Below are 23,349 nucleotides of genomic sequence, written 5' to 3'. Positions count from 1 at the left end.
CACCCAGTCACTCACACATCCCATCACCCACACACCCATCTCATCACAGGGTAGGGAAATTCATAGGTAAATGGCACAGACCGTTAAGAATCTAATTTAAATCACAGAAAGATACTCTGGCAGTTGTCTGGAGGCTGGCTAAGGATGAGCTAACAGATATTAACTCACTGAAGAGGAGAGGGAAGAGTTAACTAACTGAGGATGTAGAGGCAATAGATGAGGGTAAGAACAATAGCAGGAGATATTGTAGTGGAGAGTTTTGGACAAGAAAGTGAGGAAGTGGTACCTGAACATGAGGGAGGGCTGGAAAACAGTGAAGGAGAAAGAAGCCCTATGGAGTGTGATGCAGAATAATATTAATAGCCTCATCTTGGGATTAAGCCAAATGTTTATCCTGATGAGTCTGGATATAATTCACCTTACAGAAATAAAATTGTGATGAGTTACAAGTAGAGAACATTGAACAAAATAGATACAACTTATGAAAAAGATCAAATAAGAAAGGAGTGATGTTTTTAGTTAAGGAAAGCTTCAAAGTGGCTGGATACAATGTGATGATGGACTAGCAGATGCATTAATAATTAGTCCAAAATATACCAGGCAAAAAGACGATTCAAAGTAACTGACATACCAAGCAATTAATTAGGGAAATCAGTCTTTGTTGACTCTTCCAAAGCCTTTCAGTTTGTCGACCTCAGTATACTGTTAGGAAAAAGAGCGATATTAAGACATGAGGTATAAGCACTCCTGATTCAAAGGCTATTTGACTGATAGTGTGTGTGTCCTAAGTTAGTTTTCTTATCGTATGACATAATTATGGTTTTAGACCCTCATCAGTCACTGCTACATCTTGCAACCAGTATTTGGAGAACACAGTGAGAATAATTGAGCGTGGTTGCATCACCCTCAATCACGATCTACAAAACTCAAACGATGACCAAGTAAGTGCTCAAGTGAATAGGTAATGTTCAGTGTGTGTGTGTGTGTGTGCAGGAGTGGTCTTGCGATCATGTGCATTGTGTGTTTTTCATTATTATTATTACTATTATTATTATTACTATTATTATTATTATTATTATTAGTAGTAGTAGTAGTAGTAATAGTAATATTGTATCACGGTATTTTATAATAGAGCCTCAACTTATACTAGTCTTGCCTGAAAATCTCTCGTTTTCTATCATTCTCCCATCCTGCAGGCCTGAGCCCAGACCGAGACCCAGAGAAATGTAAACAAACGCAGTCAGACTTGATATACTGGTGAATTTGTTGCTTTTTAGAGGGGCAATGGATCTGTACATGAGTGAGGTGGCGAGGGGCGTGGCCAGGGGGCGGCTAGCAGCGTGTGCCACCAGGGAAATGTGTATGAACATAAAAAAGGCGCCTGTCAAGAAAGGTGAGGCCGGCTGCAGCTTTTTATTTTTATTTATTTGTTTCCATCAGGTTAGGTTTATATTAATTCAGTTAGGTTAGGTTAAGTCTCTCTCTCTCTCTCTCTCTCTCTCTCTCTCTCTCTCTCTCTCTCTCTCTCTCTCTCTCTCTCTCTCTCTCTCTCTCTCTCTCTCTCTCTCTCTCTCTCTCTCTCTCTCTCTCAATCTCAGTTTATTTAACTTTCTGTTTATCTGACCATTTATCTATCTCTCTATCTCAATCTATGTAACTAAGTACCTACCTAACATACCATCTCTCTCTCTCTCTCTCTCTCTCTCTCTCTCTCTCTCTCTCTCTCTCTCTCTCTCTCTCTCTCTCTCTCTCTCATTAAAATTAACTTAACCCATTCTGTCCCATGTTAATATATTTCTCTCTCTCTCTCTCTCTCTCTCTCTCTCTCTCTCTCTCTCTCTCTCTCTCTCTCTCTCTCTCTCTCTCTCTCTCTCTCTCTCTCTCTCTCTCTCATTAAAATCAAGTTAACCCCTTCTGTCCCATGTTAATATTCTCTCTCTCTCTCTCTCTCTCTCTCTCTCTCTCTCTCTCTCTCTCTCTCTCTCTCTCTCTCTCTCTCTCTCTCTCTCTCTCTCTCTCTCTGATGCAGGCACAGATGCAGCGTGGTGAGGCAGTGTTCATCCCAGGGGCAGACCACACAGGGTCAGCAACACAGGTGGTGGTGGAGAGGCATCTGTGGGACGCCCAGGGGAACACCAAACACAACCTTGACAGACAGAAGTGAGTCTTGCCTTGAGAAAACTAGAATGATAGAGAGACATGAATATACAAAACTGTGTGTGTGTATGTGTGTGTGTAATTTTTCTATGCAGTTAAAATAGTTACCCAGTTTTCTGTTTTCTTGGGCAGTAGACTGGGTACAACTAACTTACATATTTAAAAGACAAATTTGCCTTTTTTTGCAGGTTTATTGATGAAGTGTGGAAGAAGAGGAGTAAGGAACAATGATATTCGACCAACTGCGGCATCTGGGGGCTTCACTAGACTGGGACAGCTGTGTTTACCATGGATGCAGTGAGAGGCTAGCCTGTGTGTCTGTCTGTACATCCGTAAGCATACCTGTCCTTGTAACCTCTGACACGCACACACACACACACGCGCGCGCACAAACAAGAAATTTCACCAAAACACTTTTTCTCGCAGTGACGGAAGCATTTGTCCGTCTGTACGATGCTGGGCTGGTGTACCGCAAGGAGGCTCTCGTCAACTGGTGCTGCAGCCTTCAGTCGGCCATCTTGGACATTGAAGTGGACCACCTGCACCTGACAGGACCCACGGAGCTCGCAGTCCCGGCCTACAGCAAACCGGTCAGCTTCGGAAAGATGTATGACTTCGCTTACAGACTGGCAGACTCAGGTAGGTGGTGAAGGGGTAACTAAACAGGTGTACTGACTTAATTAGGTAATAGAGGAGGGACTTCAGTTTCTCCAAGACTATTTGCAAAGGCCAGAGATACCTAGCTGGGTTCTCAAGATTAATAATGTAGAAATGTTGTTAATCTATCACTAGAACCATTAAAACATTCTTGAAAACCTGTGTTATTTCATGATGAGTATTTTTTCAAGGCCACAGAGATACTTAGGTTCTCAAGAGTGTTTCTCCTCTTAATATAGAAATGTTGTTATTGTGTCACTAGATCTTAAAAACCTGTGTAGCTTCATCTAGAGTCCTTTTGAAATAGTGGTGCTGAGATGTTTCAGAGCATAGGCCTTAGATATGTGAAAGGTGTATAATATTCATTGTGGTTCTTGAGCTGTGATAGTATTTGTCAAGTCTTGCTAATGATGAACTGTAGCAGTACTGTTGTCTGCACTGTTTACCACCACAAAGACTGACCTAAGTCTTGCTAATGATGAACTGTAGCAGTACTGTTGTCTGCACTGTTTACCACCACAAAGACTGAGGTGTGGTGGTTTATGAGATCCAGTAATACCATTCATTAAGTCTTAAACTGTTAACTGCATCATCACTACTGTCCTCACTATTAAGCATAACAGGGCTTCACTCCCCCCACAGGGTTTGCTGAGGTTTGAGGCGCGGGGGGCAGTGCTGTCGGCCCTGTCGGCACTGGGGCTGTACAGAGGGTGCCACGCCCACCCCATGACGGTGCCTCGCTGCAGCAGGACACAGGATGTGATTGAGCCCATGCTGAGGCCCCAGTGGTGAGCAGATGGTGATGCTGCAAATGATACTGGCATGTTGAGTATTATAATTATCCACAAACACTTGCTTGCTTACTTTCATGTCTACACAGGTTCGTTCGGTGCAAGGAGTCCGAGGTGCAGGAGGCATCCGAGGCTGTGCAGAGCGGCCGTCTGAACCTTGTGCCACAGGTGCACAGGAGGGCATGGCATAGCTGGCTGGACAACATCACAGACTGGTGTGTCTCCTGGCAGCTCTGGTGGGGCCACAATCCCAATGTACCACATCACTGCAGCAGACAGCCGGGAGGTGTGGGTGGCAGCTGCTCGGAGGAGGATGCAAGGCAGAAGGCTGTGGAGAAGGAAGGTGTGTGTGTGTTTACCCAGTGTTAGTTTGGATGGTCTGATATATGGCAGAAATGTTTACTTTTTTATTGTTTTTCCTTCAGTTGATGTACTTTCTTTGTGTTGTATCTCCTAGTGTGTTCCTATTATCAGTATTACCTTGGGGCAAAGCTGTACCAAATTGTAGTTTTTCTGTACAGTTGAGGTGCAGTCCTTGTCTGTATCACCTTAATTAACCTACTCTGGGTACCCTCCTATATTTCTGTGAGGGAAAACTGCATTATTTTATATCATTCAAGTGTGTGTGTGTGTGTGTGTGTGTGTTTGTGTTTCTGTCTGTCTGTCTGATTTTATTCTAATTGGATGACCTGACTTGACCTGAATATAAGGAGAAGGAGGAGGAGGAGGAGGTAGAAGAAGAAAAGAAGAGGAGGAAGAGGAAGATAAAGAGAAAGTGTGTGTGTGTGTGTGTGTGTGTGTGTGCGCGCAAACCCTCATTAAAAAAATAAACTTCATGTAGCAATAGATGAATAAAAGTCTTGACGGCTACGTTAATAATCGCAACTTTCCGTCTTCACCCTGTGCTCCTCCTCAGACACACCTTTGGCCTCCATGTCCACCCAGCAGGAGGAAGATCTGGACACCTGGTTCTCCTCTGGTCTCTCCCTTTGCCTCGCTGGGCTGGCCGGGTCAGGGGAGGGGAGAGACCATGCCTGACCTTGCTCGCTTCTACGCAACGACCTTGAAGACGGGTCACGGCATCCTCTTCTGGGTGGCTCAGGTGGTCATGCTGGGACTCGACTTGATGGGGAGGCTTTCCTTTGAGGTGAGGCTGTCTGTGTCTTGCTCTCCTGGTCCTGTTCTCTGTTATTAATCTTGTTTTTGTTCCTTTGTCTTATGTATTATCACAAACTCAGGTAATTAATTGTAGGCGTGTAATTAGTCCATATTTTCATTGGTATATAACAAAATATCTGTTAATACTGTAAACTCTAGCATTACTAATCATTTGATAAAAAGATGGAGATTTCAGAAGGCTAGTAATGTTTATAGATGGTGATAGATTGAAAGAATTGACTACCTGCTTGTTACCTTTCCTTCCTCTTATGTATATTGATATTAATTGTTACCAGTATTGCCTGTGTTATATCACCTGTGTTATATGGCCCTCCCTCCCCAGACTGTGTTGCTGCATGGCCTCCTGTGTGATGGTGGCGGCCACAAGATGTCCAAGTCCTGGGGCAAAGTGATAGACCCCCTGGATGTCATCAGTGGGACGTCCCTGGAGGTGTGTGACTTGCTGGTGCTGGAGTGTGTTCTGTACTGGTGTTCATTGGGTGTGGTGAGCAGTATCTTGACAGCAGGTGATACATGAATATTTGTTAAAGCCTCTTAGCAAGTGTATTTTTTTGAAGGAATGCTGTAGAGAGAGAATTTTTGAAGGAGCTAAAGAGAGAGAGAGAATTTTTGAAGGAGCTAAAGAGAGAGAGAGAATTTTTGAAGGAGCTAAAGAGAGAGAGAGAATTTTTGAAGGAGCTAAAGAGGGAGAGAGAATTTTTGAAGGAGCTAAAGAGAGAGAGAGAGAGAGACAAAATTTTTGAAGGAGTTACAGAGGGAGAGAGAATTTTTGAAGGAGCTAAAGAGAGAGAGAGATTTTTAGATGTGATGTCAAAAATTGTGTTTATAATTCTATTTTCTCTCTTTTCTCCTTCTTTGTCTTTTCATCTCTTCCCTTTTCTTCCTTTCCCTCTTCTCTACTTCAATTTTCCTGCTCATCTGTGTTCTCTGTTTTTCACCACATTTCATCTCTTCCCTCCTCCCTCACACCCTCTTACCCTCTCACCACCCCCTCATGGCCTCAGATACTGTGCGAGAGGGTGGAGGGGAGCCTGAATGCAGAGGGATACTCACTTGTCTCGTATGAACTCCCCCACAGGCATCCCAGAGTGTGGAGCTGATGCCCTTCGGTCCACCCTGTGCTCCACCAGCTTCAAGAGTCATTGTGGCATAGATAGATGTGGATGACTGTGGTGCTTTGAGTCTTGTGTGGAGTTACAAGGTTGGTGTATGGATGGGTAAATGAAGTAGAGATAAGATTTTGATTAGTGGTTTTGTAAGATTGGGTAGGAGTGCTGTTTATCTCCATCAAGGGCTGAGGTGTTGCGTGCTGACTGAATGAGGGTGAAAATTGTGTGTTTTGGTTTGGGTATATTTAGGAGATAAGATTTTAATTAGTGGTTTTGTAAGGTTGGGTAGGAGTGCTTCTTGTCTCCATCAAGGGCTGACGTGTTGTGTGCTGAGTGAATGAGGGTGAAAATTGTGTCTTTTGGTTTTGGTATATTTAGGAGATAAGATTTTAGTGAGTGCTCTTGTAAGATTAGGGTAGGAGTGCTGTTCGTCTTCATCAAGGGCTAAGGTGTTGCATGCTGAGTGAATGAGGGTGAAAATTGTGTTTTGGTATATGTAGGAGATAAGATTTTAATGAGTGCTCTTGTAAGGTTGGATAGGAGTGCTTCTCATCTCCGTCAAGGGCTGAGGTGTTGAGTGTTGAGTGAGTGTTTAAATATATTTGTAGGAGATAATATTTTAGTGGTTCTCTTCCCCAACAAGGGTTAACGCATTGAAAGAGTGTTGTGGGTGAGAGTAACAGTGAAAGTTGTGTGCTTTATCTTCGTATATGTAAGAGATAATCTATAATAAGTGTATTTGTAAGGTTAAGGCAGTAGTGCTTCTCTTCCCCAACAAAGGTTAAGGTGTTGAAAGAGTGTTGTGAGTGTGAGGTGGGTGTGAAAGCTGTGTGCCTTGCCTTGCTATGTGTTTGTACCTCTCTCATAACACTTCCCTGCCAGACCACCTGTGTTTCCATCTTTGCACCTATCGTGTGTGTGTGTGTGTGTTATATATAAAATGCAAATAAATAACTACATTTCTCTACTGATGGGAGAAACACGCTTTTAAAAGGCTCTATTCAAAGTGGCACAGGTTCTTAAGGATGTTTTTTATGGTTTTAGTGACAAATTAACAACATTCCTACATTACTATCAGGAGAAACACTCACGAAAACCTCTGCTAATCATCTTTGTGGCCTTTGGAATCAATCGTGAGAGAGAGAGAGAGAGAGAGCTAAACCAATTCAACTTGATATATGAAAAAATCTAATTATCTTTCATTAACACAGAACCATCACCCCAAACATTGAAACATTGAGTGCTGGAGGGTGCATTCTGCATTGGCATCTGGCATGAGCGGTGACAGGAGGCGTGTGAGGCGCATGACAGCTTTAGTGACAAGTTCATGGAGGCAGTGGTGCAATAGTATGCCCTCAGCACTCTCATTCACTTTGAGGGCTTGGAAATCACAGTCCCTTCAGATTTGTGGAGAAGTGTGTGTGTGTGTGTGTGTGTGTGTGTGTGTGTGTGTGTGTGTGTGTTAGTTATGTTAGTTGTTTAAATCATGCTGTGCTAATATCTATCCCTCTATCAATGTGTGTGTGTGTGTGTGTGTGTGTGTGTTTACCTATTGCACGAGACAGGGGAAGAGGGAAGAGGAGGAGAGAAGAGAGGTGCTTAGGAGATGATATTGTATGTATGTATGTATGTATGTATATTTCCCCTATCATACACAAAAACACCCTTGAAATCCTATATATATCTTGCCATAGAACACACTCACTCTCTCCCATGTGCCCACTCCCTCTCTCACCCACCCTCTCACCTCCCACACAGCTGTACACCCCATCCTGCAGCCTCAAGGCACTCACCTCTCCTTTTCCAGTCATGGGTGCCTTGTCTCCTTGCAACACCACCACCACTGCTGCCATCACCTACGAGGGGGAGACACTGATGTGGCTACAGGTGGATAGGTGAGGCATTGTTCTGGTGTTGTTGTGAGGTGTTGCATTACCTTGAAATCCACAGGCCTTCCACAGTCTTCCCACTGGTCTCCTTGTTCTGTCCTCCTCCACACACCATCCACAGGCCTTCCACAGCCTTCCCACTGGTCTCCTTGTCCTGTCCTCCTCCACACACCATCCACAGGCCTTCCACAGCCTTCCCACTGGTCTCCTTGTCCTGTCCTCCTCCCACACACCATCCACAGGCCTAACCTAACCAACCTAACCTAACGTAACCTAGCCTAACCTAACTTAACCTAACCTAACCTAACCTAACCTTACACCCACAGGTTCGGAGGCCTCCAGAGAGCTGCCCAGAGTGAAGCTTGTGGTATAGAGGGACAGCTGCTGATCATCAAGCTTATGGAGTGACTGGAGGAAAGTGGGAGGAGCCTGGAGAGAGTCGTGGAGGTAGAGTACTTGGAGAAAATCCTTCCATTATGACGACTGGGTGTCTGCTTTACAGGCCACTGACCAATGGTGAGAGAGGGAGAGGGAGACTGGCTAATGGTGGATGAGGGGGAGAGAGAGAGAGAGAGAGAGAGAGAGAGAGAGAGAGAGAGAGAGAGAGAGAGAGAGAGAGAGAGAGAGAGAGTCATGATAAAGAATATTGGGCACAGGCTTCACCACTGGGTCGACTGTGGGGGCCGTGTTCTTCCGCTGATTAAGTACTGGCTGGTTGGTGGCCACAGCTGTCCATGCACTCACTGTTGCTGTGGCTGGCATACTATTCTTTGCTCTCTTCTTCCAGGAATTGCTGCCTGAGGTGTGTGTGTGTGTGTGTGTGTGTCATCCACAGCAGGTGATTTTTTTTTTTTTTTTTTTTTTATGTAGGAAGGATACTGGCCAAGGGCAACAAAAATCTAATAAAAAAAATGCCCACTGAAATGCCAGTCCCTAAAAGGGTCAAAGCAGTGGTCAAAAATTGGTGGATAAGTGTCTTGAAACCTCCCTCTTGAAGGAATTCAAGTCATAGGAAGGTGGAAATACAGAAGCAGGCAAGGAGTTCCAGAGTTTACCAGAGAAAGGGATGAATGATTGAGAATACTGGTTAACTCTTGCATTAGAGAGGTGGACAGAATAGGAGTGAGAGAAAGAAGAAAGTCTTGTGCAGCGAGGCCGCGGAAGGAGGGAAGGCATGCAGTTAGCAAGATCAGAAGAGCAGTTAGCATGAAAATAGCGGTAGAAGACAGCTAGAGATGCAACTTTGCGGCGGTGAGAGAGAGGCTGAAGACAGTCAGTTAGAGGAGAGGAGTTGATGAGACGAAAAGCTTTTGATTCCACCCTGTCTAGAACAGCAGTATGAGTGGAACCCCCCCAGACATGTGAAGCATACTCCATACATGGACGGATAAGGCCCTTGTACAGAGTTAGCAGCTGCGGGGGTGAGAAAAACTGGCGGAGACGTCTCAGAACACCTAACTTCATGGAAGCTGTTTTAGCTAGAGATGAGATGTGAAGTTTCCAGTTCAGATTATAAGTAAAGGACAGACTGAGGATGTTCAGTGTAGAAGAGGGGGATAGTTGAGTGTCATTGAAGAAGAGGGGATAGTTGTCTGGAAGATTGTGTCGAGTTGATAGATGGAGGAATTGAGTTTTTGAGGCATTGAACAATACCAAGTTTGCTCTGCCCCAATCAGAAATTTTAGAAAGATCAGAAGTCAGGCGTTCTGTGGCTTCCCTGCGTGATATGTTTACCTCCTGAAGGGTTGGACGTCTATGAAAAGACGTGGAAAAGTGCAGGGTGGTATCATCAGCATAGGAGTGGATAGGACAAGAAGTTTGTTTTAGAAGATCATTAATGAATAATAAGAAGAGAGTGGGTGACAGGACAGAACCCTGAGGAACACCACTGTTAATAGATTTAGGAGAAGAACAGTGACCGTCTACCACAGCAGCAATAGAACGGTCAGAAAGGAAACTTGAGATGAAGTTACAGAGAGAAGGATAGAAACCGTAGGAAGGTAGTTTGGGAAATCAAAGCTTTGTGCCAGACTCTATCAAAGGCTTTTGATATGTCCAAGGCAACAGCAAAAGTTTCACCAAAGTCTCTAAAAGAGGATGACCAAGACTCAGTAAGGAAAGCCAGAAGATCACCAGTCGAGCGGCCTTGACGGAACCCATACTGGCGATCAGATAGAAGGTTGTGAAGTGATAGATGTTTAAGAATCTTCCTGTTGAGGATAGATTCAAAAACTTTAGATAAGCAGGAAATTAAAGCAATAGGACGGTAGTTTGAGGGATTAGAGCGGTCACCCTTTTTAGGAACAGGTTGAATGTAGGCAAACTTCCAGCAAGAAGGAAAGGTAGATGTTGACAGACAGAGCTGAAAGAGTTTGACTAGGCAAGGTGCAAGCACGGAGGCACAGTTTCGGAGAACAATAGGAGGGACCCCATCAGGTCCATAAGCCTTCTGAGGGTTTAGGCCAGCGAGGGCATGGAAAACATCATTACGAAGAATTTTAATACGAGGCATGAAGTAGTCAGAGGGTGGAGGAGAGGGAGGAACAAGCCCAGAATCGTCCAAGGTAGAGTTTTTAGCAAAGGTTTGAGCAAAGAGTTCAGCTTTAGAAATAGATGTGATAGCAGTGGTGCCATCTGGTTGAAGTAGAGGAGGGAAAGAAGAAGAAGCAAAGTTATTGGAGATATTTTTGGCTAGATGCCAGAAATCACGAGGGGAGTTAGATCTTGAAAGGTTTTGACATTTTCTGTTAATGAAGGAGTTTTTGGCTAGTTGGAGAACAGACTTGGCATGGTTCCGGGCAGAAATATAAAGTGCATGAGATTCTGGTGAAGGAAGGCTTAAGTACCTTTTGTGGGCCACCTCTCTATCATGTATAGCACGAGAACAAGCTGTGTTAAACCAAGGTTTAGAAGGTTTAGGACGAGAAAAAGAGTGAGGAATGTACGCCTCCATGCCAGACACTATCACCTCTGTTATGCGCTCAGCACACAAAGACGGGTCTCTGACACGGAAGCAGTAGTCATTCCAAGGAAAATCAGCAAAATACCGCCTCAGGTCCCCCCAACTAGCAGAGGCAAAACGCCAGAGGCACCTTCGCTTAGGGGGATCCTGAGGAGGGATTGGAGTGATAGGACAAGATAAAGATATGAGATTGTGATCGGAGGAGCCCAACGGAGAAGAAAGGGTGACAGCATAAGCAGAAGGATGATGGTTCCTGCTTTCATCCTCATTGGGGCTAGCCAGACCAACCTGGGGCTGTACTCTGGGGTGATGCTGTATGCCACAGGTGGGTGTGGAGGGCTGGGATAGTGGGTAACAATTAACAAAGACTAGTATACACACAAACCATTACAAACACCATGTAATGCTGGTATACACACATAAACAAAATTAAGGCTGGTATACACTTAGAGACATATACAAACACTTGCTAAGGCTTGTATACTCTTAGAAACACACATAAACTCTTACTAAGGCTGGTATACACACATAAACTTGTATACAAACACAGGTATACACCTAGAATCACATCCAAATACTTGCTAAGTCAGGTACACACACATAAACCCGTAAGAGATTCTGGCATAGGCTTGGAAATCTGTACACATATTAGGTAAGGCTTGTATACACAAATCTATACATATATTAGGAATTTATATTGGATGATTGAGATGACTAGTACCCTCTCTCTCTCTCTCTCTCTCTCTCTCTCTCTCTCTCTCTCTCTCTCTCTCTCTCTCTCTCTCTCTCTCTCTCTCTCATGCAGGCAGCAGATGCAGCAGATGCGGGGTGGTGAGGTAGTGTTTGTCCCGGGGGCAGACCACACAGGGATAGCAACACAGGTGGTGGTGGAGAGGCACCTGTGGGACACCCAGGGGAAGACCAAACACAACCTTGACAGGCAGAAGTGAGTCTTGCCTTGAGAAAACTAGCCTGATAGAGAGTGATGAAAATACAAAACTGTGTGTGTGTGTGTGTGTGTGTGTGTGTGTGTGTGTGTGTGTGTGTGTGTCATTTTCCTATGCAGTCAAAATAGTTAGCCAGTTCTCTGTTTTCTTGGGCAATAGACTGGGTGCAACTAACTTGCACATTTAAAAGACAAACTTGCCTTTTTCGCAGGTTTGTTGATGAAGTGTGGAAGAGGAGAAAGGAACAATGATATTCGACCAACTGCGGCATCTGGGGGCTTTACTTGAATGGGACAGCTGTGTGTACCATGGATGCAGTGAGAGACTGGCCTGTGTGTCTGTCTGTACATCCGTAAGCATACCTGTCCTCGTAACCTCTGACATGCACACACACACACATGCACACAAACAAGAAACTTCACCAAAACACTTTTCCTCGCAGTCACGGAAGCATTTGTCCGTCTGTACAATGCTGGGCTGGTGTACCGCAAGGAGGCTCTCGTCAACTAGTGCTCCAGCCTTCAGTCAGCCATCTTGGACATTGAAGTGGACCTCCTGCACCTGACAGGACCCACGGAGCTCGCAGTCCTGGGCTACGGCAAACCGGTCAGCTTCGGAAAGATGTATGACTTCGCTTACAGACCAGCAGACTCAGGTAGGTGGTGAAGGGGTAAATAAACAGGTGTACTGACTTATTTAGGTAATAGAGGGGGGACTTCAGTTTCTCCCATATTGAAATTTCCCTTGTTCATTATTTTGTAATTCTCTTTCTTTCCCTCTTTCCTCCTCTAATTTACTTTCTATAATCATTTGGACTCCTTCATTCCTTCCCTCCCTGTCATGTACACCTAACCTAACCTAACCCATCAGAGGAGGAGGAGGTCATTGTCAGCACCGCACATCCTGAGACAACTTAACCCCTTCTGTCCCATGTTAATATCTCTCTCTCTCTCTCTCTCTCTCTCTCTCTCTCTCTCTCTCTCTCTCTCTCTCTCTCTCTCTCTCTCTCTCTCTCTCTCTCTCTCTCTCATTAAAATTAACTTAACCCTTTCTGTCCCATGTTAATATATTTTCTCTCTCTCTCTCTCTCTCTCTCTCTCTCTCTCTCTCTCTCTCTCTCTCTCTCTCTCTCTCTCTCTCTCTCTCTCTCTCTCTCTCTCTCTCTCTCTCTCTCTCTCTCTCTCATATCCTTTGTCTATGTCACTCAAATTTTCTCTTTTAATCTCTCCCTCTCTGTCTGTCTGTCTGTCCCACACCTCAAGTACACCCTTCCTGTCTTCATACACCTTAGTACACCCCTCCTGTCTGCCCCTAGAGCTTAATACACCCTGTATCACCCCTGCATCTCATTAAACTATTCCTGTTTGTCCTTCATCTCAATAAAACCCTGTCTACATTCCCTGTCTGCCTGTTTGTCCCATCTTACTACACCCTGTCTGTCCCTACTCCTTAGTCCACCCTTCCTTTCCCCTACACCTCAATACTCCCTTCCCAGCCTGCCTCATGTATTTATATTTATCTATTTATATTTATATATAGCATTCTTGGTGTGTTTTGGGGTGTTTTGGTCAGTTTTGGATAAGTTTGGGTGTGTTTTTGGGGTGTCTGTCAGTTTTGAATGAGTGGGTGTGTTTTGAGGTGTTTTTTGTCAGTTTTGGATGAGTTTGGGTGTGTTTTGGGGTGTTTTGGTCAGTTTTGGATGAGTGGGTGAGTTTTGGGGTGTTTTTTGTAAGTTTTGGATGAGTTTCGGTGTGTTTTGGGGTGTTTTGGTCAGTTTTGGATGAGTTTGGGTGTGTTTTGCGGTGTTTTTTGTTTTTAATTTAAGGAGGAGGCAGTAGACGCCTGCTGAAATTATAATTACTCCCAGTGAAGTCTAAAGCACTGTTCAGGGGGTGCTGTAAACTTATCATTAAACCCAGCTGTGACCTCACTGAACGTTTCCCTTTGTGTCTCACAACACAAGGGGGCAGTCACAGCCTGCCCTCTAAAGACAATTCTCTTCCTCCACACAAAACTACATGCACCTAATAACACACACACCCTTCACTCAAAAATTTTAAAATCATCATGGCGACTCCTACATCAGCCTCGGAGTCCCCATCTGGAGAGGGGACCATAAATGTCCCCAGGTCGGACTGCCTTTCTGTCGATGACCCTAAGTGTCTTGACACCCCCTTCAACTTTTTCATTAACTTCTGCAACATTTGCAGTCTAAGATCTAATTTTCAATCTGTAGAACACCACCTCTCCTCTTCTAAACCTCATCTTCTTTTCCTCACTGAAACTCAGGTGTCTGAGGCAAGTGACAGTAGCCCCTTTTCTGTTCCCTCCTCCTTTCTCTATCCTCATTTTCGATCCAAAGCTGGATGCTGCATTTATGTGCGCAATGACTTAACCTGCTCTCGTGCCCACGCTCTTGAATCTTCTGAGTTTTCCACCATCTGGCTACGACTACAGAGTCACTCTCATACTAAATTTATCTGTGCTGTATACCTCTCACCTAACTCCTCTGACTATAAGAAATTCTTTGACTACTTAACTTCCAAAGTGGAGCACATTCTGACCTTCTTCCCTTTTGCAGAGATCTCCATTCTTAGAGACTTCAATGTTCACCACCAGCTTTGGCTTTCCTCTTTGGGGGTTGAACATCCAAGTGAAACAAGTTCTCTCTCTCTCTCTCTCTCTCTCTCTCTCTCTCTCTCTCTCTCTCTCTCTCTATGTTGAAGTCTTACTGTCTAAGTTATTGATGTATTATCTATGTGTAAGAATTGTGCAAGAACAATGGGTCATAATGACAAGTAGATATAAACAATGTATATTTTATAATATAACAAATCCTCTCTATTTTGTTGATTTTAATCTTCTTTACCTAAAATTTTGTTTTGAAATACATCATAAGATCTCAACAAAGATGAGACTTGCAAGAGATATCTCCTTTTAAAAAATTACATTTTTCTTTTACCAATCAAGTTCCCAACATAGGAAGAAAACAAAGCATTTAACTAAGGTACATGCAGTTACAATGCTTAAATAGTGTTGTTTAATGTAAAAAGGTGATTAAAGAGTCCCCTGAGCTAAGTACCTAAGACCATATAATTCTGCTATGACTAATTGGTGCTACCTTTCTTACTAAGAAATTGATGTAATCCAGGATTATGCAAACCTTTCAGCCATGAGCCAAGCATACCTGCTGAGCTACTCATACCCCATACACAAAGAAAATATCAAAAATAATTGCTGAACTAGTGGGAGCCACATGAAGTCTAATAGTCACTTGACAGCACAAATTCCTTGTGTACATGTATAAAAGAAATAGAAGTATGGGTGGGGAGAGGAAGAAAGACAACATCCTGCATTAAAGGATTGTAAAATTTCTGCAGAGAGAGAGAGAGAGAGAGAGAGAGAGAGAGAGAGTAGAGAGGATTAAGAACATACAATATCAAACAAAGGGTCAAGTCTTTATTTTCAGTTTTTAGTCACAGATTAATATGGATTTCATTCCAAAACAATTTATGAAAAAAAAAAAAAAATCAAGAACCCATCATTTATGAAGTACTTCTAGCATTTTTCTTCTTGACTGCAGGTTAATTTACATGAAACTTCAATCAGTTTAACATTCATTAAGTTTGAGGATATGTATTTACAAAAATATTACCTGTAAAAAATTTAAAATACATGTGGTAAACATGAACTCATCTTTATTTTGCGTCAAAATTACCTATATCACTGACATTTGGCACATATTTCACTATACTTGAAACAGTCAAAGTTTATATGAAAATGAAAAATTTAGAAATTACATTATGTGAAAGCCATATTCACTTAACTCTATAAAAAAGAACTCTGAATCAGCAGAAATGTGAAAAATCACATAATCCTCATATCATGAATAATATGTGACCTTGTGAATTCCTTACTACACCACGATACAAGAACAAACAAAAAGACAGCATCCAACATGCAATCACACACACACACAAAAAAAAAAAGAAAAAAAAAATTAGTGGAGGTATTAAATATCTGTGGGTTTGTACACCCACATTTAAAGCTATGATTAAAGGCATAATTCTGATATGGACATGCATATTTTTATGTGAGGGAAGGAACACTGGTTGGGAAAGAGATGTTCTGAATAAGCAAAATTATCATCCTCTATATATATGTATATATATATATATATATATATATATATATATATATATATATATATATATATATATATATATATATATATATATATATATATATGTTACAGTCAATACCTGAATCCAGACAATTTGTAAAGTGACTTATTTTTTCAGGCAATTTGTGAACTGCCTGGTTAGGTTAGGTTAGGTTAGGTTAGGTTAGGCAGTTCACAAATTGCCTGAAAAAATAAGTCACTTTACAAATTGTCTGGATTCAGGTATTGACTGTAACATATATATATATATATATATATATATATATGAGGGAAGTAATAAGAATCATGAAGAGTTTTAGCATTATTAGAAACAGTAATCAAATCTTTACAGTATTTTTTCCTGTTACTTGTATAATCCCAACAACATCAATGTACTATGATAATTTTTTTTTTATGTAGACTTTTTTATTTATTTTTTCTAAACCACTGGTATGTTGGCAGTCAACAAACTACAGTTTTGTCAAATAGGACAGCTGTACTTAACATCACTGTTAGTGTAGATGAAATCAAACTACATGCTGTCACTCATATGCAACAAAAAATTTGATTCAGTCTACATGGAATGCTGGTTGACAACACCGCACGTGAGTTTGTATTTGTTTAGTGGGGACATACTACAAACACTTGAATTTTCTTTGGGGATGTACTTATTGGTAAAAATCATAAAATAAAGTATAGTACAACTTTAAGCTAAATCATAACACTGGAAATATAAAGTCAAATGTAAAATGATTTTATATGAAAAGAAACGATCAATGAAGTGAAAGTGAATAAGATGCCACCAATTCAAGGCTAATTGTTGACTGAAAAAAAAAAAAAAAAAAAAACTAAGCTCCATTGAATCATGTGCAGTTATGCCAGTACTTGTTATCAATTTGACAACACATTCCACAGCATGTTTAGTGTTTCCTACATCTGCAGAGGATGGTCAAAGTAGATAAAAATTATGTTTCCAGATTTTCTGGAAGTCCACACCATTTAGGAGGAAGAATAACATTGATAATGGAAAGGAAATCCTTCATCAACAAAAAAGTAGGTAAGGATATTTAGTTATTTTTGGCCAATGAGATGTTACTAACCTTTTTCAAGTTTACAGTACAAGACACTAAACAATGTCCAGCATCACTATGAAGTCAAATTTTCTACTGTTTTGGATATTTAAGGAAAAGGATGTATCAAATGATGCATCTTTATTGTTTTCCAGCTGAATTTTTTAAATTTATTATTCCTTCCAACTTTCCATTCATGGTTTTCCATGGAGGAACCTTAAGTTGCTATGAGATCAAATATCTAATTCCTTGAAATTTGTGAGGCTAACTTAATGAGTTATTTCTTTTAATTTCTTAGTCTGGAAAACTGTAACTGGTTAATAAAGCAAACTGAGTTATGATGATGATGATGATGATGATGATGATGATGATGATGATGATGATGCCTGACAAAGAATCAGGTAATACACATAACTCTTAAAATATTTCAATTTTTCTTCTCACTAACATTCCTGCAAACTTCATCATAATCAACATCTCATTTTTTGTGATTTTAATAAACTTAATCTGATAAAAATTTTATAGAATATCAATTATACTATTCCTTTCTCAACCATGGCAGTCATGTTCACAGTCAGTGTATCACTGATTGCTTAAATTAACATTATATGGAAAAATTAGTCGGCAGAATATACAAGGGATAAAAAAAAAATGTGATATTTATGTAACATGATGATGTTTTCATAAATACAGTAACTTATATAAAGATGACAGAGAGAGAGAGAGAGAGAGAGAGAGAGAGAGAGAGAGAGAGAGAGAGAGAGAGAGAGAGAGAGAGAGAGAGAGAAATTTGTTATTTTTGTTGATTTTTTGCTGAAGACAGGGTAGGTCTTTACTTTTTTTTTTTTATCACTTCCCAAAAATTCACTCACAAACCTGATCCCATGTTTGGTACTACAGTGATGTAACTGCTACTCAAATTCCGTGGTTCATGAGCTCATGGTTGGGCAAGGAATAGTGTATAACATTTAATGCTATATCTTTTTGTGTCCCTGACATTGGGTTGGGATGTCTTTATAATTTTTAGTGGCTAGCAATTATATGCAGGTGTCTTCATTAAAAAAAAAAAAGTTATACAAAAAATCTCTTAGTCTCTTTATGTTGTAATATTTCACCTGCCTTAACAATTATAGGGAATATGGTGGCACTATTCCCAACAGCTGCAGTGCTTGACCAGGGCATTCTCCTTACCATAGCTTCATAAAAAATAAAATACTGATATATAAACGGTCTTGCCTCATGTATGTACATTTGGTCCTGTTGGAGTTGAAGGCCAACAATCCTGTGTGTGTGTGTGTGTGTTTACCTAGCTATAGTATACAAGACTCGGCTACACTCATGAGGTCTCGTTTCTGTATCTTTGTTCGTCCTCCCTTTTCCTCTGTTGATGTACACTCATAATTGCTATCAACTCATCTTTTAATATATTTTGAATACCTATACTTATATGAGGAAAACAATACTTTTCTATGTTACTCATGCACTTTATTTTTTAATTTTCGTGTGTGTGTGTGTTTACCCAGTTGTGATTTACAGGAAAGGAGCTATGTTCATATTGGCCCACTGATATAATTTTTTCTTAGCCATGAAGATTTCTTGCATGGATCACTCTCTCATCTACATTATTCCAGGTTTCTGTACTCCTGTAGGGAAAGCTTAATATCTATGTTACAGACAGTTCTCTTTAGTTTTCTTCCATGTCCATTTCATTCTACATACATAAGTCTTCTCTACCTAGTTGTTTCATTGCATCACTGGTATTAAATAGTCTCCTCTCTTATTTCTAAAGTCAGGAGCTGCAGCCAGGATAATATCTCTTCATATGATAGGTCTCTCAAATTTTGGTTGCTCCTTTCTGTACTCATCTTATTCACATGTTCATTGACTATTCCTACATAATAATACTTTTTTCTACATCAGATCCTCAGTTAATCTTTTTTGATAAATCTGACAAATTACCTTCTCAGTGTCCCTTCACCCTCTGCCAAAATTATTCAGATTCATTTTTATCCAGTTTAATATCTTCATTGGTATTACAGATGGAATGGCCAGGATAACATAACCCCCATCTGATTTTTGTATATGATGTAAGTATTGGCTTCCAGTTTGCAGTGGTCCCAGCCTACCAGGTAATGTAAACATGTCCATTCTGTGGTGGCACACATGTGTATTTACCTAGTTGTATTTACCTAGTTGTATAGTACAGGGTCCGAGCCAAAGCTCAATTAGTCCTGTCTCCATACCCGAATTTGTCCAATTTCTCTTTAAACATGTGCACACTCTTTGCCGCAACCACATCTTCTTTTAAGTTATTCCATATTTCAACCGTTCAATGCGGAAAGCTGTATTTCTTAATATCTCCCAAACAATGACTCTTCTTTAATTTCTTCATATGTCCCCTTGTACGTCTATCTCCTTCCTCCACTTTTACAACTAGGTCATTTCTGTCTATCTTCTCCATGCCATTTACTAATTTGAACATTGTTATCAGGTCTCCTCTTTCCCTTCTTTCTTGCAGTGTTGGTAATCCAATTTCTTCCAGTCTTTCCTCATAACTTAGGTCTTCCAATTCAGGTATCATTTTCGTAGCTGTTCTTTGTATTCTTTCCAATTTCCTTATATCTTTCTTCTTGTGTGGAGACCATACCACTGCTGCGTATTCCAGTTTGGGGCGTATCGTGTGTTATGATTTTCTTCATCATTTCTTTGTCTAGGTAATTAAATGCCACCCTGATATTTGCTAGCAAATTATATGTAGAGCCAAATATTCCATTGATGTGTTTTTCTGGTCATAGCGTGTCTTGAATTATTACTCCCAAGTCTTTTTCTTCTTTGCTCTTTTGTATTGTGATTCCTCCCATCTTATACTCCCATGAAGGTCTCCTTTTACTTCTTCCCATCTCCATTACATGGCACTTTTTTATATTGAATTCTAATTTCCATCGTTTACTCCATTCATAAATTCTATCAATATCCCTCTGTAGTTCCTCACAATCCTCTTGGTTCTTTATTACTTTCATCAATTTTGTATCATCTGCAAACATGTTAATGTAGCTATTTAAACCCACAGTCATATCATTTATATAGACCTGAAACATTATAGGTGCCAACACAGACCCTTGTGGTACTCTGCTTGTTACTTCACACCAACCATCTCTGATTACTGTGCTCATTTCCCTACCTTGGAGATAATCCTTCATCCACTTAAGTATTTTTCCTTTTAGCCCTCCTCGATGTTCCAGTTTCCATACGAGACTTTTATGTGGAACTGTATCAAAAGCTTTTTTCAGATCTAAATAGACTGCATCAACCCAACCATCTCTCTCTTGTAGTTTATCTATTACTCTTGTGTGTGTGTGTGTGTGTGTGTGTGTGTGTGTGTGTGTGTGTGTGTGTGTGGTGTCTTGCTAATTTACATTAATAAGACTGCTTGGTCTGTTTATCTGTTTGTCTGTTCCACTTTGTTCACAGCAACAAAGCCAAATTCTGGGACAAAACTAACACCATTTTGATGTATAATGGTTTGCAATCCCTGCTGAAATGTAGATTTTAAAAATTCCAGCTCTATCAAAAGTTATCAGCAAAATATCATACTACAAAAACAGTGGCTCAGGCTTTGATATTTTCTCCCTAGACTGTCTCCCTCTTGCTCTAGGGACTAAATTTTCTGTGAGCCATACCAAAGTTCCAGTCTGTTTTGTTCCAAAAATGGCCTATTACAGCACCTTACAAGTCATGATCACGACAATTGTCAGGATACAAGATCAAGTTTTAGACCTGCACCTAAGGTCACTACATAGTTTCATCACTCCATTTTAGAAGTAATAATAATAATAATAATAATAATAATAATAATGATAATAATAATAATAATAATAATAATAATAATAATAATAATAATAACAACAACAATGTAATGGCCCCCTTGGAGATTTACCTGAAGACAACATAAATGTTTAACTTTGAGAGGAAGTGGCCATGGACAGAGCCCCTGACCAAAACAATAAGTACAGCACCTTGGATGTCAGGACCATGGCAATCATCAGTCCCCAAGATCAATTTTGAGGTCTTTGTGTTCCTGGTCACTTCATGGTCCTCACAAATAGCAAGAAAACTTTCAGTTCATAAAGGAGAGAAAAAAAAAAAAATCCAGAATTCACACTCATCATCAATGGACCATGCACCATTTAAAATACTGAATGGTGGTGGCACAGTAATCCAGTGTTTGTGCTCCTCCTTAATTTGAATATGTATGCAATTGTCATCATTTATAACTACACAAGCACTTCTCCCAAAATTGGTGCTACAATCTTTGCCAGCAATAAATATTCTTTGTGTAATTGTATTTTAAAGATTGTTACAAGAAACTGTTCATATTCACAAGTCAGGTTTGCATGGTTTCAGGTAAAATATTTAATAAAATAGTATTCAATTAAGAGAAACTAAAACATTTGGCATATAAAAATCTCCACTGATCAGCTGTAAGCTAACATAATGCTTTCCAGTCTTGCTCAACAGAGTAGCATTTACTTATTTGTGATTTTAATATATCTAATACTAGTGACTAACATAAAATTCTCATCACTGATGCTAACCGACATGTACGAATAGATCTTTCTTCCTCCTGCATTCCTTACACTGTGAGGATATATGAAAATGAATTGATGGCGGAAATCCTATAAATATATAACCATATAAAATATTGCACTTGGTATGTGGGGCCTATTATACTGATACAGTGATAATAACTAGGCTTTATATAATAGTTGTTTTTCTTCTTTATGTTATACTATGACTGGTTTGATTACTTTAGATACACACAATCACTCATTAATACTCTAGTTTATATCATTGTACTTCTACATCTTCTGAACTCCAGTAGATATGCCTTTCTAATTTCCATGTTAATCTTGTGATTCTTTCCTGGCTTCAGCAACCTTACCATCACCTGGAAGCTTTGCTGATCGGACTCCTCCATCTGCAACTGGATCTTTGGTCTTTATGAAGCGCATTTTCGTGTAATCATCAATCATTGCCGTTGCTCTGCTCTTCTTCAGTTTATCTTCTGCCTAAGAGTGTAATTTCAAACAGACATTAATATTACTGTCTACTCTTCAGAGTATATTACTCAATAAAGAAATGCTTAAACATTGGGAAACAATTGGGTCAAACTCAAAGCACAATATAAAATAACCCTTACACAAGGTGTTGAGTTGATATGAAAGTAACCTATCCATTACCAGTTTCAACCTTTTCTCTTTCCTAAATTTCCTCAAAGGTTGATGATGACATAATGCTTTGCAAAAAAAGTCAAGATTACTTTTATCTAGGTTTCTACTCTACCTTGAGACAGATATATGGATGTGGAAGTCAAATATTTTTTGGAATATCATGAAAAATTAGCTCCTGCCTATGTAAAACAAGCAATTTCCCTACAGTATAGCATGTCTCTAAGCTTATCTATCTATGACTCACCAACATTTGTATTATGTTAAATACCTGAATATATTCTAAAACAAAAATTATCATAAATATTGATTTCCTTAGGAGATATATACATGAGATGCTCCCCAATTTATGAACATTTGAGTTACAAGCTTTCACAGATACGAACAAGAAGCCTGGTTCAAGAGCAGTCCTGAGCCACCTGTATGTCAATATCAAGATCACACTGGTGCACTGAGGCAGCCAAATGTGATGGCAAAATAAAAATCTTCATCTTTATCTTGTTTCTTGTTTATCTGGTCCCACTTCTGCTAAAGAGCACCAAAGAGCACTGCAGGACCCACACGTCTTGATTCGCATAATGTCAGTAGTAATCATACTGTATGTGCCATGTTAATTGTCAAACTTTCCATGTCATAGCACTCAGAGAATAAAAATGTTTTTGATTCTTTCTTAAAACTGGTGAAATCCTTAGTCTTTCTGATGTCAAGTGGCAATCTGTTGTATAATCTTGGGGCAGCTGAAATGAAGGCACACAATCCAACATCTGAAGAAAACCTTGGCTCATAGTGTAATTCCTGTTGTGGCTCTGAGTATCAATAACTTCACTTGGTTGCATTATAACCACTATATTCTCTTGAACATGGTGGATGGCCCATAATCAATGCCTTATGTGTCAAGACACAACTTAAATGCTATCCTTGCTTTTACAGGTAGCCAGTGGAGCTCAATCAAAACAGGGATAATTCTCTCTCTCTTGGTGGGGTTCCTTACACTCAAACAATGCTAGGCTATATGGCATGACTGTGTGATACGAGTTGCTTTTATGGCTCTTGTGATGCAATAGTGGTACGGCTGGGAGTGGCTGGTACAATATGAGGCATGATACTGGGCGCTATATGTGGTGTGGTGTGATTGAATGTTGTGTTTGGCATGGTGTGTAGGATGAGATGTGGGTTGTGATATGGCTAGATGTCATGC

General features: G+C 40.4%; 2 protein-coding genes across 19 annotated transcripts in view; one reads left to right on the top strand and one right to left on the bottom strand.

Annotated features, from left to right (window-relative positions):
- Window positions 1–809: 809 nt before the first annotated feature.
- LOC135101907 (valine--tRNA ligase, mitochondrial-like) lies at window positions 810–22,647 on the top strand. 17 transcript variants are annotated; one of them, XR_010269451.1, is made up of 11 exons: window positions 3,721–3,948; window positions 4,522–4,752; window positions 5,107–5,214; window positions 5,789–5,985; window positions 7,701–7,788; window positions 8,109–8,229; window positions 11,550–11,690; window positions 11,903–12,043; window positions 12,134–12,346; window positions 16,831–16,906; window positions 18,963–22,647. XR_010269451.1 is itself a non-coding variant. In XM_064006242.1 (4 exons), the coding sequence occupies exons 1-4, from the start codon at window positions 3,859–3,861 to the stop codon at window positions 5,848–5,850; spliced, it is 567 nt and encodes a 188-aa protein (XP_063862312.1). In that variant the 5' UTR covers window positions 3,721–3,858; the 3' UTR covers window positions 5,851–5,922. The 17 variants fall into 17 exon arrangements, 1 of the variants encoding a protein (XP_063862312.1); XR_010269449.1 differs by having other exon boundaries at window positions 16,831–16,910; XR_010269450.1 differs by having other exon boundaries at window positions 14,273–16,906.
- Window positions 15,134–23,349, bottom strand: part of LOC135101906 (lysophospholipid acyltransferase 7-like) — a 31,545-nt gene continuing 23,329 nt past the window's right edge. For both annotated transcript variants that reach the window (XM_064006240.1, XM_064006241.1), the window contains one exon: window positions 15,134–21,992. In XM_064006240.1, coding sequence (XP_063862310.1) covers window positions 21,828–21,992 — 165 coding nt within the window. In that variant the 3' untranslated portion in view covers window positions 15,134–21,827. The remainder of the gene's footprint in view (window positions 21,993–23,349) is intronic.

Source organism: Scylla paramamosain, chromosome 7 (assembly GCF_035594125.1).
Source record: "Scylla paramamosain isolate STU-SP2022 chromosome 7, ASM3559412v1, whole genome shotgun sequence".
Lineage (NCBI taxonomy): Eukaryota > Metazoa > Arthropoda > Malacostraca > Decapoda > Portunidae > Scylla > Scylla paramamosain.
This window is presented reverse-complemented; position numbering and strand designations above follow the sequence as displayed.

What these genes read in the sequence shown, in the direction of transcription:
- LOC135101907 (XM_064006242.1), top strand. Translation starts at nt 3,859, where the DNA reads ATGTACCACATCACTGCAGCAGACAGCCGGGAGGTGTGGGTGGCAGCT. An exon ending in GAAGGCTGTGGAGAAGGAAG is followed by an intron (nt 3,949 to 4,521) that starts GTGTGTGTGTGT and finishes GCTCCTCCTCAG; the next exon opens with ACACACCTTTGGCCTCCATG. An exon ending in GAGCAGTATCTTGACAGCAG is followed by an intron (nt 5,291 to 5,788) that starts GTGATACATGAA and finishes TCATGGCCTCAG; the next exon opens with ATACTGTGCGAGAGGGTGGA.